At 41.5% G+C, this 17655-nt stretch overlaps 2 protein-coding genes across 4 annotated transcripts in view; one reads left to right on the forward strand and one right to left on the reverse strand.

Annotated features, from left to right (window-relative positions):
* Window positions 1-6676, forward strand: part of spidey (hydroxysteroid 17-beta dehydrogenase 12 spidey) — a 74672-nt gene extending 67996 nt beyond the window's left edge. The window contains exon 7 of the mRNA XM_076205583.1: window positions 6513-6676. Within this exon, the coding sequence (XP_076061698.1) occupies window positions 6513-6539 (27 nt within the window). The 3' untranslated portion in view covers window positions 6540-6676. The remainder of the gene's footprint in view (window positions 1-6512) is intronic.
* Window positions 1-17655, reverse strand: part of LOC143037419 (uncharacterized) — a 617678-nt gene that overhangs the window by 14121 nt on the left and 585902 nt on the right. Inside the window, exon 1 of one of the 3 annotated variants that reach the window (XM_076205580.1) lies at window positions 8146-8237. The exons of the other annotated variants lie outside the window; for them this stretch is intronic. Coding sequence (XP_076061695.1) covers window positions 8146-8153 — 8 coding nt within the window. The 5' untranslated portion in view covers window positions 8154-8237. Of the gene's footprint in view, window positions 1-8145; window positions 8238-17655 lie in introns of those variants that run through there. 3 annotated transcript variants of the gene reach the window in all.

Consider the following 17655-nt stretch of genomic DNA (forward strand, 5'->3'; position numbering starts at 1 on the left):
GCTGTTTTCTGTTACTGATCCAAGCTCTAATCCATTCTATCACTTTTCCTCCTATGTCACGAGACAAACTAATATACTTCCTCATAACAAAGAACTCACTATCACTATACAGTACAATCCAACCAACAGATTTTCACATGCAAGTAATGACCTACACATGCGTTGAACTGTCTCTTTGCACACCATATCTCTTCGTAGACTATGAAGGATTGATATTACCAGATCTACGCTATTGAGATAATTCACCTTTTCTTACATCTCTTACAGACTCGATCCTCCCACCTCCACAACCTCGATGGTCCCATTCTCAAGTAAATTTGTAAATATTTAAAACAAGTACATATACTTCCAGAACAGTAGAAGACTATCCAACAGTCGACGCAACACTATCTTACCTTACAAATCACATAACCTCAGCAGCACAATCATCATTCCCAAAAACCTTACCATCTACATCACGACACATAGTCCCCTGGTGGAATCCAGATGATACCATAAGCCATTAAGCAAAGAAATTGCATTTTCGCTGACTTTACTATCGCCCAACCCTTGAATAATCTATACTCCTTAAAAAAAAAGTACATGCCAGACGAATAATGTACCAGGCGCGACAAAACTTATGGCAAACTTGGATTTCAACAATTACCTCAACACGAATACCTCCATCATCTTTCCACAGCCTCCTACAGAAAACAGAATTACTAACCAATTCCTTATCAACCCTCTATTAACGCCATTAGCCCTTGACTAAACCAATATATGAACGAGAAACACTAGTAAAGTAGACCACAACAGCAACAGTAACAACCTCCCAATGACTACCACGAAGCTAAGAAACGCCCTGTGGACACATTAAACAATCAACCTCTCCCACTGGACAAAAACCCTAAAACAGTGGGCCTCACATTTGATAAACACATGACCTTCACCTCACATGTTAAAGACTTAACCCCTTCACTTCTGCAGTGCAATGTACGATGTGCATAAGGCGAAATAGACTCGTTGACATCGGGCTAGTTTAGTAGCCGCTAGAGCTAGTGACTTGCATCCAAACTTTCCTAGTGTCAACTACTTACTTGCAGCTGGCACAAGCGGCTACTAAACAAGCCCCGTGTCAGCGGGGTTTATCATTCATTTTATACTTGCATGTTGACAACTTGATTGTGGTCTCACTCGGTCTAGATCCTGGTCTAGTCGAAAGGTCCTCAGATGAATAAAATCGTCTGGCTACTACCATATTAAATATGTATACAATGCGGCCCTGTATTGAACGGGTTGGACTTGTTTTTATAGGTGAGTGTTCGACTTGACGTCATCAGTGATGGGGCGGAGCGAAGGATGTAGGAAAAAAAGGTAACGGAGGACTGAAAAAGGTAAGAATGGAAATGTGAGAAAATGGGAAAGGAGAGACGAGGATAGGAAAGAATGCAAGTGGAAAGGTTAGAAAGGAGGTGAAGGAGGGGCAGGAAGGGAGAGGAAGGAGGCAACCTTACAAGTGAATAAACATGAGGCCATGTACATACGCGCGCGCACGCACGCACGCACGCACGCACACACACACACACAAGCACAAACACGCATACACACACACACACACACACACACATACACACACACACACAAACGCGGACGCATACACACGCACACACACACAAACACACACACACACACAAACACACACACACACACACACACACACACACACACACACACACACACACACACACACACACACACACACACACACACAAACATACACCCACACGACTCGTGGTGCAGTGGTAGAGTTCAACTCAGCTGCGAGAAAGATGTGTATTATTGTTTATGGAATAATCGATATATTTTTAGAAATTCATAACAAATATAAACATGAAATTCAAGTGCGTGGCAACTCTTACAAAACCTAGTTGTACGGCTAGTTAACTCCGACTTCAACGGGATATATTTTTGGCTTTAGTTCTACTGACATTTTATAGATTTATATATTTAATTATAATATTTTATTTATATAGCATAAATCTTTTATAGAACCCTTACGATCTCTTCGTTTGTACCCTGCTTGCGTAGCTAGTTTAGTATTGCTCTTTGTTCTACCGAGTCAAAGGCCTCGTAATCTACAAAAGCTAAACAAAGAGGTATATTGTATTTTGCCGTTTTCTTGATTAGTTGGTTCATCGCCTACAAGTGATCTAGAGTCGAATATCCACTTCTAAAGCCTGCCTGTTCTCTCGGTTGGTTTCCATCTAAAACTTGACTTAGTCTATTAATAATTCGACTACAGAAAAATATAGAAAATATCAAGATTGAGAAAGGAGTACGGCAGGGCGATACAATTGCATTCAAATTATTTACAGCTTGCATGGAAGAGATTTTCAGAAGGTTTAGTTGGGAAGAGAAAGGTTTGAAGATTAATGGCGAATATTTGAACCACCGAAGATTTTCGGATGACATTATTTTAGAAAGAGCAGAAGACTTGCAATATATGATGAATGATCAGAACAAGGAAAGTCTCAAAGTAGGTTTAAACATGAACAAGAGTAAAATCAAAGTAATGTTCAACACGAAAGTTCAAAGTATAGAGATTATAATTGATAGTCTTGAAGAAGTTGAAGAGAATAATTACTTAGGCCAGATGGCGAAAGTGACCAAAGATCATGATAATGAAATTAAAAAATCGTATTACAATTGGTTGGAAGGTGTTTGGTAAGTATAATAAAATCCTGAGAGGCTGTCTACCTCAATGTCTGAAACGTAAAGTTTACGATCAGTGCATTCTGCCAGCAATAATGTACATATGTAAGACTTGGAAACTGACGAAGGCAATGGAGACAAAGCTAAGGACTGCACAGAGGAGAACGGAGAGATCTATGATGGGAATAACGCTGTGTGATCGCCTGTCACCATTCTGTTGCTGTCTATATGTGCCGTCTTTCTTTTGTGTTTTTACTTTTTACTTTCCTTTCAACACTGTCTTTGTTACGAATGATTTGTCACTCACTATTTCCATCTGTAGGCCCCATGCCTCAGATCATTCAACCTATTAAATTTCTAAACTGGTTCCACTTTCAGACAAGGTGAATTAAACTTATGACAACTTTTCTTCTGTAACTTTCTTCGGTACTTTTTCTACATCGTGGTCTTAAGGAATCCCCCAAGAACACTTAATTTGGGTCCCAGGTCAGTTCTGCAGTGAGGTCATGTTTTCTTTAGTCCAATGGTCTTTAATGTTATATTTAAGAACCTCCCCTAAGGACGTGATCTTACAATCGTGAACCAATTTAATTTTCTCCTCCACCCTTTCTCCAATCAGATCCGCCGTTAGAATCTCGCATGCAATATTGCTTACTCAAGCAATCTCGAATTCACTGCACACTCACTCATGTTATAAGTAAGCAAAACATGAACATTATACAGCAATAAAATCGGGTCCCCGGCGACTGTTTGTAAACATTAGACAAAGAGCGAGCTTGTGGAACTCCTTCGTCTACGAACTGTTGTTTACCAAATACCCAACTCAAAACATGAAATTCTCGCCACCTACCCCTCTGTCTACCTCATTTGTCTACCTATATCTACAAACCTCATCTACGAGCCTCTTACACGCTGAGAGACCGAAAGAGAGCAAGTTGGGTGAAAGAAAGTGGAATTGGGCAGGTTAGTGCGAACGACTGACGAACGATGGAGCAAGTGTGTTACTGAGTGGACACTGTGAGATGGGAAGCGTGGAAGAGGAAGACCAGACAGAAGGTGGAGAGACGAGATGCAGAAGTTTACAGGAGTGACATGGCAGAAATTGGCGCGGTCGTGTAGATCTTGGAATGCTTTGAAGGAGGCCTTTGTTCAGCAGTGGACTCAAAATGGCTGATTTTATTTTATTTGGTGTATATCGCATTATAAGCGGAGTATGTGTTATTTTATATATCACCTTTTTGTAATTAATATTTTTTCATGCATGTAGACGAAGTAACATCAGAGCTGCGCTAAAATATACCTCGTTTTTTGCTTCCTAGTTATTGCAATCACTCTTAAGCAAAGGATTATTCCGCTTTATTATGCCGAAGGGAAGCTCATAAGTCCTAGAATATCAGTTATCTTTATTTCTAATTTTTTGATGTAGGAACTGACAGAAATATTGGATAAATAGTACGATGCCTCAGGTGAACTTTTGTGGAAGATAGAGCGAGTGACTGAAGTACCGGTATGAGTTTGGGGACGCTTCTACACCCTGTAGCGGTTTCATATATAACACTGCCCCACTCTCTAAAGATCCTCCCACACACAGGTGTCGGAAAAGACACCCGTAACCTTTGGAAAGCACGGCATAAGTGGCAGATGTTAACGTAGGTGGTTTACTATTGGCCAGATTAGAAATCATTAGAATTCATCGATTATTTGATAACAAAAGACCCTGATAAGGCCCAATGACGGGTACCTGCTAGTGGTCCTGCAAGATGGAAGGCATGTCCACTTTCAAAACCCATGAACCCCGTTTTACACACACACACACACACACACACACACACACACACACACACACACACACACACACACACACACACACACACACACACACACACACACACACACCTCGTGGCGCAGTGGTTAGAGTTCCCGACTGCCACTACGGCGGTCCGGGTTCGAATCCCGCCAAGGGCTGAAATAATTTAAGTATCGCTGTGCTGCGAGTTGTTACTCCAACTCTCGTGGGCTGGGAGTTGGGTGTGTGTGTGCGTATAAGGTCACATCATTACCCATAGATCGGTCATATGAGCTCTGAGCTCTCTTCCGGGAGGGAAATAGCTGTCGATCACGAGTTCAACACGCGATCCAAGACCATGGTGAATCACACACTAACACACACACACACACACACACACACACACACACACACACACACACACACACACACACACACACACACACACACACACACACACACACCAAGACTGGAGTACGCAGCGACACTATGGTCACCCAGTACTAAAAAGAATATAAGGGAAATTGAAAGACTCTAAAAAGCAACTACGAAGATTGCCCCAACACTTTCAAAACTGCCATATGAGGAGAGATTGTCAAAGCTGGAATTACCAACTCTGTAACAAAGAAGAGAAAGAGGTGACTTTTTGACCATCTATAGAATCATGAGAGGCATGGAAGTCCTTGATAGAGAAGACTTACTAAATTGGGATAAGAGAAATACAAGGGGACATGGAAGGAAGCTCAAAAAGGACAGTTATAGAAGAGACCTGAAAAAGAACAGCTTTCCACACAGAGTGGTGGATGTATGGAACAAATTGGACGAAACAATAGTGTGTGGGAAAATCATACACGAATTTAAGAGCAAATTGGACACTGCGAGATACAGAGATTGGAAACCACGAGCGTAGCTCCCCTTCCCGTATGATACAACTAGGTAAATACACACACACACATACACACACACACACACACACACACACACACACACACACACACACACACACACACACACACACATTATGTATATATATATATTTAATCAATCACTCGGTCAATCACCGTCATTAGAATTTACTCTCCCTGAGGGACCACTGGCTGCCCCCCATTACATTGCAAAGGCTTCTGTTACCTCTCCTCGTGGTCTTCGTCCCTTCAATGTCCTTTACACAAGGTCACGCATACACAATCATCCCCTCCCGTACCTGGTGACCCTTTTCCCTTTTGGTCAGGATGTTTCATTCGCCCGTGGGGTGATCTACAGTATTGTATGTGGACCTCCTTCCCCTACCTCCCTCATTCACCGTGTGGGCCAACGGGGTCTCGATCGATCGAGATCTCGTTCTGTCCGGAGTCCCTGGAAGTCCACCAACACTCACTTCCACTAGAGGGTGCAGCCCCGGGGGACTGGCATTCGATCCCCAGACCGAGCCATGACACAATCTTTCAATCCATGGGACCAGCGATAGGTGGTTCTGCGAGATAGATATTGTAGAGAATCATATGCACAAAACCTCCATCTTGAGGTGCAACCCTGAGTGGCTGTCACTCTGTCTCCGGTACCTGCCCTACACTAACAGGTTCAACATGGGGAACAGTCCAAATTTCCTCCCCAGAGAGACCCATAAAGGGGCTCAAGGATTATTGCCAGCCACTGTGGGGCTGCGGGTTTCCAATCAGTGAAGATCGAGCAAGAATTATCATAATTTATTTGAAATATTTCTTTGAAACTTTCCTTTACATGTGCCATCACCATCTATATTCGCATACACTCGAACGACGCTACCTTTCCATCACTGGTCTTATCCCTAACGTAGGACCAATGATGAATGCTTGCATGTTGTGGTCCTCTCTAGATTCCATTAACAGCTTTACCTCCCATTGGAGGTGCTGCCAACATACGAGGGGAGATTGAAAAATTCGTGGCCGATGGTAGGACACAAGATATAGACTTGTAGTTTTTCTCACACAAAATCTAATTTTTCTTAAACCGGTATAAGAATGTCCAAGCCTTTAACGTATCTTTTTATTTACAGATGATTTGGGACTGTAAGGTATTGTAGAGAAATTGGACAAAATTGGTCATCGGGCAGTCATTCAATACCTCCACATCAAGGGCTTAACTCCAAAGGAAATTCACGAGGACATGGTGGCTACTCTACGAGACAATGCTCCTTCATACAGCATGGTTAAAAATGGGCAGCTGATTTCAAACGGGGCAGGGACAGCCTGGAAGATGACCCTCGTCAAGGAAGGCCTGCCACTGTCACCACTCAAGAAATCATCGACAAAATCCATGACATGTTGCTCACAGATCGGCGTTTGACTGAACGTTTTATTGCGACAGAGTTGGGCATCTCCCAGGAACGTGTTCATGCAATTATCCACAACCATCTTGAAATGACGAAGGTCTCAGCTCGATGGGTCCCAAAACTTCTTGGACCTGATCAGAAGCGGCTGCGATGCAACATGTCAAAGAACAATCTTGCCATTTTTTATGCTGATCCACAAAGATTTATCCGGCGATTTGTGACCATGGATGAGACTTGGGTTCACCACTTCCAGCCTGAGTCGAAAGAACAATCAAAACAATGGAAGCATCATGGATCTTCAGCTCCAAAGTTTGTGATCTCTCCAGAGAAGGTGATGGCTTCCATTTTTTGGGGATTCTGAGGGGGTGCTACTGGTGGATTATCTGACAAAGGGTCAATCCATTACTGGACCATACTATGCCAACTTAATAAGGCAGCTGCGAGAGAAAAAAAAAACGGCGTGGAAAGCTATTAGGGGTGCTTTTCCATCAGGACAATGCGCCAACACACAAATCCGCCGTGGCTCTTGCTGCCATACATGGTTGCGGCTTCCAGCTAGTTGAACTTTCACCTTATTCACCTGATTTGGCTCCCTCAGACTACTATCTATTTCTCAAGATGAAAAAAGAGCTCAGCGGTCAACATTTCGCCACGGATAATGACGTCGTTGGAGGACCAAGACTCAAGCTTCTACGAAGAGGTGATCCGTAAACTCCACGACTGTTGTAATAAGTGTGTACACTTGCAAGGAGATTGCGTTAAAAAATAAATGTATCAATTTATCATGAATAAAATTTTGTACCTTAAGCCACGAATTTCTCGATCACCCTCGTAGATTGGTATTCGATCTTTAGATGGCCCAACATATATCAATCATCTTCTACTATTTTTCTATATAATGAGAGACAATAGGCAAATGCTCGTCCCTCCCTTCCTCCTCTCCCTCCTCCTAGTAGCTGGTGATAAAAACAGCGCCTCGCATAGCACAAACAGTAATATAACTTCATCTTCTAGGACAGTTACCGGCTACCGTGAGGTCGTGGTTCACGGTCAGAGGCAACAGCTGATAGGTCTATTTATCCACTTCCCCCGGTGAATCAACTCGCTTCTCCCGGTGGGCTTATTTCCTTCGGTGGATTTTCTCCGGTGGATTCTCGCTCCCACCTGGTAGACTCACTTCTTCAAGTGGAATCCTTCACTCCCCTAAATGGATTTCGGTGGGTACACTTCCCTTCCTGATGTATTCATTTCCCATGGTGGATTCACTCACTTCCCATCCCCTCTTCTCCTGGTGGATTCACTCACTTCCCCTCCCCTGGTGGATTCACTTTCTTGGTCCCATGGTGGACTGACTCACTTCCGCATGGGTGGACGACCTCAGCGTCGCGTCGTGTCGTGTGGACTCGAGTCGCGAACTGAAGCGCTGGGCGGAAGTTGGCGGCGGACTACAGCAGAAGACGGACAACCCACGCACCGACGCGACGCGCAAATGCAAACGTATGTATTAGAATGCGCGCGCACGCGCTTGCAAGCTTATTCAGCATAAATACAATTCCCCGAGTCCTTCCGTAAAGTTGACAGGTTGTTGTTGTTGTGGGATTAGGCTAGTTGTTCCGCTGATGGGTTATAGATTATTATTATAATTTCACTTTTTATTTATATTTTTGTTTACTTGTTTATTTATTTGTTATTGTTGTTACAGCTTTGAGGAAAGTGTTACGAGTAGAATGCGAAAAAAAAACAAAAGACCTGCGTTTCAGATAAAGAAAATTAAATAAATAAACAAATAAATAGATAAGATTATAGGAGTAATAGTAAAGAAAAATAAATAGAACAGATAAATTAGTAAAATATAATGAGCAAATAGAATTAAAAATGAATATATAGATAAACCAGTAAAATGAAATTGATAAGTAAACAGATATGATTCGCAAAACAAAAATAAATGAATAAACAAATAAATAGATAAATAAAACAGCAATGTATTAGAGTCCAGTGGTTCTTAATTTAGTGCCCAAGAAGGGAGTGTGGTGGGGGTGGGGGCAAATCAAAATCTAGTGGTAGTAAGAGGATATCTAACGAGTCTACTCAATGTTGAAGGTGATCTCCTGGAGGCTAAGGACTAACAATAGGTAAATATGCCATGTATAAGAAACTGGGATAGAACCGCTGGTTTGAACTCTGGCTGAGTACTGGAACGAAATGATCACATTTAAGGCTCTTGTTCTGGCACGCGTGAACATCACAAAGGTACTCGTGAACACCTTCACGTACACAGCTCGGTTCTATTCCAGTATCGGGCAGAGACATGTTTAACTTCTTTCTTTTTTGCATTTGAAAAATACAAAAACTATTTTTCCCTTTGAAATGGTTACATTAGGTTAGGTAAGGTTATATTAGATTAGTAGCTATTGGACAACGTAAGTTTCATGTTAAGTACCCGTGTTTGCGTGATTCTGGGGTTTTACTTATAACTCAAGGGAACAGGAAAGGTAAGCGGCGGGAGACTTCCTTCTGCTGACGGACACGCGGAGGGGCACTGCGCCCCTCCTCCCCCTCCGAGTCTCCAGATCCGCCCATAACGGGGGTCCCTGACCCTCAGACAATCTCAAACTAGAGTCTAAACCCTTCAGTCTGATCTTCGTATCTTCGCGGGTTTCCAACTTCATTTTTTGTCTTTTGTTTTTCTTTTTTTCTTTTCTCTTCCTTTCTTGTTCTTTCTCCCTCATGTTTGCCTCCTCTTATGCAGCTCTGTTTAGGTTCCTTTTCTTCTTCCTCCTCCTCAACCACAACGCTAACACAAGAACCATATTAATAGTAACCACAACCATCACCACAACCACCAAAGGCCACTACTACTTCGCAGTCTTCCTCCTCCTCCTCCTCCTCCTCTCCCTCCAACGGTGTGAGCCACTGAAGCCCTTCACTGACCGATCCAACCAAGGAGACCCGCCAGCCGGGCGAGAGGAAGAAGAGGAGGAGGTAAAGAGGGAAAAAGGAGATGGGGAGTGGATGAAAGAGAGGAGGAAGAGTGGATGGAAGAGATGGAAAAGGAAGAGGGAGAGTGGATGAAAGAAAAGAGGAAGGAAAAATTAGGGATGGAGAGGGGAAAATCAAGAAGAGGAAATGGAAGGAGAGAGGAGGAAGAGGAAAGGATGAAGAACAGATGATGTGGACGAAGGAGGACGAGGAGGAGGGCGAGAGGGAGGATGAGGAGGAGAACAAGGAGAACGTGGGGGTGAGGACGAGAACGAGTAAGAGGCGAGGAGGATGAGGATGAGGAGGAATAGTAGAAGAAGGAGACCTCCTCTCACCCTCGAAGTCTTCAATGGATACTGGCCCTTTGACTACCTATCACGATTTGTATTTTCTCCTCTGTCTGCCGTTAGGCAATTTTATTCAGTTGAGTCGGGGGAGGGGGATCTTAGAAAGTCTTAACTCTACATCCTATACGTCCTTTAATATGAGAAACCGACGCTGCGAGGCGTTTAGCTGCGGTCAAAGCCGTCAGTATTTAGACTGGTGTCACACTGTCCGGTGCCGCCGTTGCGGCTTCTTGTTGGCTATTATAGCAAAGTCTCCCTTACGAGTAGTTACACTCGAAAGGTTATGATGATAGTATTCTAACCAGAGGGGAGATGGTGGTCGTTATATAAATCACCTGACTGTCACCAGGTGATTTTATTAAGCTAATTGAACTTGCCCATAATTTGGACGCATCCGGCGCCGCCGCATAGTCTGACACCGGCATTAACCCTTTGTGCACGACCAAAGGCTGCTGGGATCGAGACTGGGTTTAAGTAATTACAAGTAGTGTTCGAATCTCGATAACAATGATGGTGATGAATACTACCTCATGTTTCATTTACTGGATGAGGAGTTAGGCTCTCCTTACTTCTTCTCTCGGACGAGAAGCTCAGTGCGGCCTCTTGGGATTGTCTCCCACATGGGAAGTCGATGAGAAGTGTGAGGAAGCGATTGACTGACAGTAAAATCAATCGATGTTAAAGGTTTTCCTACTCTTATACTGACACTAGATCCCCTTCTACTGACCCGATAGCATGCACGGGGATAGCGCATGACAATGGGATTAGGTCGTCTGGGGAAACCTTGAGTCACAACCCACAAGGTGGCGGCACAGATACAGTGGCTGCTCTCTGCGGGGATAGGGTAGCATTAGATTTTTTATTTGTATTTGTTTTTTTAGTTCTATCCCTAAGACTGATACTAGCCTTCGGCGCCCCCACAGAATCCCCATGGTAGCTTTACTCCACGCAGGATACCTAGGATTCCAAGTAACAAAATATCCTCCTCGTCCATGGCGCTGTTTTGATTGCCAATACGTTAGTTTTCTTAGGGCTAGACAGCCACCCCACCTATCCTTCATTTCAATTGAATTTTATAACCTGCTCACCCCTGTCAACTTCCTCTACCTTTCTCACCTTCCTCCTCAAACAACGAATTTACGAATTTGTTACATCATATTTTAGAAGAACAAACAGCATTAACCACATCCTGTTTCCATACTTTCCATCACAAGACGAATCTTCTTATCAAACACAACCTCAGTTTCGAGATATCACGATCCCATATTTACCTTCCATTCTACGAACTGAATCAAACCTACCATTCCATAATCCCATTATGATCATCGACATAAATACGATATTATCCTCAAGGATAGAAAAGCTGGTGAAATGTCGAGTTGGTACGAGCCATCATAGTGCAAAGGACCTCCAGCCGGACTGCTAATCCCCAGCGGCATGCGGCAGTCGCGCCGCATTAACACTGGCCCTGCGAGATGGACGCCTTACAAATTCACCTTCCCGCAGCCTATTTTCGCAACTTATCAATACCCTCAACTCTGTCCGAAAGTGCAACCCTGAGGAGATGGCACTCGGTCTCCGGGCCTGGTCCAAGATCTATCAGTTTTCGACTATCCCCCCCCCCTACACTTTGTCACATAAAATGACACTCCCCAAGGCTCTCACATGGGGTGGGGGGCATATGCCTGGGGGTTGCAATTCTAGTCTGGACATGCCGCCAACAAGGGTGACAAAATAATGATAATAGAAAAGAGATCAAAGAATCCCTGAATATTTGACCGTAATCGACGATTTTTGCGTTACAATCAACAAAATATGAAATAATTTCCCTTAACCTTTCTTCAATAGGGGCATTAAATACAAATTTTAATATCTTTTTAATTATTTCGCAAGCCAGTATCTAAAATAGGCAGTAAGAGGTGGTGGAGATGGGAAGTGGTGATGGTGGTGGTGGGGGAGGGGGGGCGTCACTGAGAACTCCCCCGGGGCTGCACTTAGGCAGGTAAGGGCTCTAGTACACCCCTCATCCTCTTACCGGCCAATGACATATAACCAGATCTACACTAATGCAACACAGACAAAGGTCTCAAGTTCTACTAAGGTCTATGGAAATGCTTGGGACCGGTGCCGGCTACTGTGGGGTTACGGGTTTCTGTCTATGAAGCTCTTATGCAGCAATAATTGTTACAGTGAATAATACTCTACAGCGCCTCTTGGCGTAAGCTCCTCTCGTGGATACTGGGGCACAGTCTGAGGATAAAAGGAACTGGTGTTAATTGAAACAGACTAGTGGTTGACTATAATGTACTTGATTATACAACTTCCTTCCGATTCAATCGCACGAACCTCAGTCTTAAAGTTCTGTTAAGTCCCAAATTTCCGTTTCTTTTATAAGTTTAAGGGGAGAAAAAGGCGATATATGTACATCTTTTTTCTGGCCAATATCAGACTATTTTATTCAGCTGAAGGGGACCTTTCGTCATTTAAATTTCAAAAGTATCTTGATTACTCCGTAACAACACAATAGGCACATCTACTAGACTATCAAAAAATTAACAAATAAAAATAAATAAAATATAATAAAATAACCCCTTACTGAAACCACCCTGATATCTTATAAACATATTTTCAATCGTAAACTATTCTATTCTGCCGAAAACAGCCTACGGTCTTATCACAGACTAAATGGTCTCCCGCCGTCACCTCAGCTTCTACGAGTTCGAAGACCTGAAGACCACAGAAAATATGTCACGAGGCGTCGCGTCGCTTCGACACCGGAGAGCGAGTCACCTGAAGCCACACACAAAAGGAGGTGTGGGAAGGAGAGGGAGGGAGGGAGGGAGGGAAGGATGCTGGCGGTGAGCAAGAGAGTCAATCAACTCATTTCCCGCAGTTCTCTCTTGCAGAATACCCGCGGCCTCCAGGAAACCGCCCGCGGCCATTGGTTCATCCCTTAAGTCACACTCAGTGAATAGGTTTTGTGTTGTTGTCTGGAGTGAGTGAGTGAGAGAGGGGCAGTGTAGCACACGAAGTGCTGTCTTCCGTGTGACGGTTGCATCTTGGGCAACTGGTTTCTGATGCAAAGGTCGATTCTGTGATGGTACTGTTTATGTGCCTGATGGTGAACAGAACGAAGGCACACCAGTGCGACTCTTGCCTGTCTTGGGAGTGATTTCTCTGTTAGTTGGGTGTCTGGGGGGTCTCGTGGAGTAGAGAACTTGGCGCAGTCTACGTGCGTAAGTTGTAGATATTTGAGTAAAATGTTTGTGGGATTGTTTTGATATTACACATGGTGGGCTGTGTGTGTATGTGTGTGCACACGCGCGTGTATGTGTGTGTGTGCACGCGCACGTGTATGTGTGTGCGTGTATGTGTGTGTGTGGGTGCGTGTATGTGTGTGTGTGCGCACGCGCGCGTGTATGTGTGTGTGTGTGCGCGCGCACGCGCGTGTGTGTGTGTGTGTGTGTGTGTGCGCGCGTGTGTGTGTGTGTGTGTGTGTGTGTGTGTGTGTGTGTGTGTGTGTGTGTGTGTGTGTGTGTGTGTATTTACCTAGTTATATTTTATGGGAAGGGGAGCTATGCTCGTGTGTCCCGTCTTCATATCTCATTTTATCTAAACTATTTTTAAATTCATGTATTGTTTTTGCACACACCACTTTCTCATCTAACTTGTTCCAAATGCCTATTACTCTGTGAGGAAAGCTGTTCTTTTTCATATCTCTTCTATAGCTGTCTTTCTTGATTTTCTTTCCGTGTCCTCTTGTATTTCTATCATCCCATTTTATTAGATCCTCTCTATCAATAGTTTCTATGCCTTTCATGATTCTGTAAATAGTTATCAAATCTCCTCTCTCTCTTCTTTGCTCTAGTGCCTGTAGCTCAAGTTTTGCTAGTCTCTCTTCATATGATAGTTTTGAGAGTGCTGGTGCCAATTTTGTAATTGCTCTTTGTATTCTTTCAAGTTTTGTTATACATTTTTTTGTACTTGGTGACCACATCGTTGCTGCATATTCCAATCTTGGTCTTATCAAAGTGATTAGTATTTTCTTCACCATTTCTTCATCCAGGTATGTAAATGTCACTTTAATTGTTCTTATTAAATTATAAGTTTCTCCAAAAATCTTATTTATATGTTTCTCAGGTGACATATTATTCATAATAATGACTCCCAGGTCCTTCTCATTTTCAACTTTTTTATTCTTTCTTCTCCCAATTTATATGATCCTATTTTTTTTTTTTTTTGCTTTTTCCAAATTCCATTATACTACACTTTTTAGTATTGAACTCCATCTCCCACTTCCTACTCCATTCCCATACTTTATTGAGATCACTCTGTAGTGACTCACAATTTTCTTCCGTGTTTACTTTTTCTAATAGTTTTGCATCATCTGCAAAGAAGCTCATATAACTTTCAATTTCTTCATCCATATCATTAATATATATAGCAAACATTATTGGGGCCAGAACTGTTCCTTGTGGAACACCACTTATTACTTCATCCCAATTTGAGTGTATGTCTCTTATCACTACTCTCATTTTTCTTTCTTGCAAAAAGTCTTCCATCCACTCCAGCAGTTTGCCCTGTATTCCTCCTTCAGTTTCTAATTTCTTAAGCAATTTCTTATGTGGTACTTTGTCAAAAGCTTTTTTTAGGTCTAGAAATGCACAATCAGCCCATCCATCTCTTTCTTGAATAGAAACATATTAAATTGGTGACGCATGAGTGTCCTTGTCTGAATCCAAATTGCCTTGGGTTTAGCACGTTTTTTTTCTAAATACTTGACCCATCTACTTTTGATAATTCTTTCACAAATTTTTGCTATTGTACTTGTTAGAGAGACTGATCTATAGTTGGTAGGGTCTTCTTTATTTCCCCCTTTATATATAGGTACTATATTTACTTTTTTCCAATCTTTTGGAACTTTTCCTTCTTTCAAGGAACTGTTTATTATGCTATGTATTTTGTCTGCCAGTTCATTCCTGCATTCTTTCAAAATCCAGTTTGCTATTTCATCTGGTCCATGCGATTTTCTGATATCAAGATTACTCAAGTGTTTCATTATTTCATTCTTTGTTACTTATATTTCTTTCATAGTGGGGACTTTCTCTTTCCATTCAATCTCTCCAGGTTGTATGTTCTCCCTTGTAAACACTGATTTAAAATGCTTGTTCATAATTTCTGCCATTTCAATTTCCTCTGTGTATTCAACTCCTCCTTGTCTTAATTTCTCTAAATCTTGTTTGTTTTTCAGTTTGTTGTTTACAAATCTGTAAAATAGTTTTGGTTGATCTTTACATTTTTCAATGACATCTTTTGCATATTTTATCTTTTTCTCTCTGCACACTTGTACATATTCATTTCTATAACAAGTATATATTTTCCATTTTTCAGGACTTTTGTAGTTCTTCCATTTGGTCCAAGCTTTATCTCTTTTGTCTTTTAACTCCCTACAACTTTTGTTGTACCAGCACTTTACATATTCTTTTTCTTGTTTTTGTCTTGGGACATATTTTTCCTTTTTTTTTTTTTCTTTATAAATTTTTGTCAAAATATTCCATTTCTCTTCCACTGTTGTTTCTTCTGTGTATATTCTTTCCCAGTTTTCTTTTTGAAAGAATTCTCTTATTTTATCAAAATTTGTTTTTTCATACACCATTCTTCCTTTTCTCTATTGTTCATTTCTTTTCATGTATTTTTCCTCGTTTAGTTCCAGTTCAATCAATATGTGGTCACTTTTACTTATTGGTGTCTTATATTCAATCTTTTCCACTATTCTAGGTTCAGATGTGCTTATTAGGTCTAGTCTCGATTGTTCTTCTTCATTTCTATACCTAGTGTTCTCTTGTATCCATTGTGTCATTGTATGGTCAATAATCATCTCGAGTAGAACATTTCCCCATGAGTCGTCTCCACCCTTTACTGTCATCTCTTCCCAGCAGACTTCTTTGCAATTAAAGTCGCCCATCATAACTATTCGTTCTCCATCTTCCATTATCTTATTTAATGTTATCCTTGTGTCTTCTAACATACTTTTATGTTCACTCTCTTCCCACGAGGCTGTTTTTGGAGGCACATAATTTATCACAAACTTTCTGCTCTTCTTATCTCTGTCTTCCACTTCGATCATAATCAACTCTACTGTATTCTTTCCATATGTGACACTCCTCACGTTTATATCTTTCTTAGTCAGGAACATAACTCCACCCCCATGTTTTGTCTCTCTGTTTCTAATCCAATAATTATATGCATCATGTCCTACAGTGTTGGGTGGTAGTGGACCTTTTAATTTTGTCTCTACAATTCCCATTATGTCCGGTTCTTTTTCCTTCAGATAATCATTCAGTTCATTCAATCCTGTTATTAATCCATCTATATTTGTGTAAGACACTCTTAATTTTCTGCTACTTCCATTGTATTTTCTGTTTCCCTTTTGCTTTTCTCTGGTATGGCCCATCTCCTCACTTTCATATTCATTACTCTCCAATAGAATTTCTCTTTTTCTGTCTCTGTTCTATTCTCGTTTTTTCCTTAGCTTGTTGCATTTTCATTTTTTCCTCCTCTCCTCTCTATTCATTTCTCTTTTTATCCATACCTTTTTATATTGTTCACTGTTTGCTAGTTTCCCTATTTTTGCTAAGATATTCTCTGCTGTCGTTTGTAACCTGAATTTAATCTTAATTGGTCTGGTCTTATCTGTACTATATTTTTTTGCGAGTCTATACATCTCTTCAATTTGTTTCATGATTTCAGGTTCATCTTCCTCAACTAACTCTAGTGAACTGCTTACTTTTTCTTTTTCCTCTTTGATTCTTGTGGTTCTATTTAGATTATACTTCTCTTCCATTCCTAATATTATTATACATTTTTTTTTATCTACTAAGTCTCTTACTATATTCTCCTCCTGTCTCATCACTTTAATAACTGAGTCTTCAGTTTGTTCTTTCATTTGCTGTGTTATGTCAGTAAATGCAACTTTACTGTTCTCTTGGATTTTTTCCAACCCTGTGCTTCTTTTGCTATGGCCTCTTTATTGTCTTTATTATTCCTCTTTAATTCCTCATTCTCATCTTTTACTTCTTTTAACTGTCTTTTTAATTCTTCTGTTTCTTTAGTTAGGTTTTTGTGCACCTTCTCTAATTCTTCCAATTTTTCAACTCTCTGCGCAATCTTTGTTATTTTACCGAACCTACTCTCCCAATGTTCGGTCATTTTCTTAAGTTTTTCCTCTAGTCTTGCTAATCGGGGGAGGTTGGTATCCCCCCCCCATTAAATCCCTGGAAATTATTGTCTTCACCTTCCATTGTGCTGCTCTTATCTATATTTCTAATCTTTACATTTTTGTTAATCCTTTCTTCTCCAAAATCATCATTGGTCCTTCGCTTGTTTACAAGACGCCTGGCCTCCTGGACCAAGTCCTCCCCTTCCTCATTTCCTTCCATTTTCCTCAGTAATCCCTCCCCTTTTCTTTTGTTATCACCTTCCCACTACAGCACGAGCTTTCTCCTTCCCTGTAAATACAATAAGGTACTTCCTTGACGTTG

Source organism: Oratosquilla oratoria, chromosome 22, assembly GCF_046742065.1.
Source record: "Oratosquilla oratoria isolate Oo_2021 chromosome 22, ASM4674206v1, whole genome shotgun sequence".
Classification (NCBI taxonomy): Eukaryota; Metazoa; Arthropoda; class Malacostraca; order Stomatopoda; family Squillidae; genus Oratosquilla; species Oratosquilla oratoria.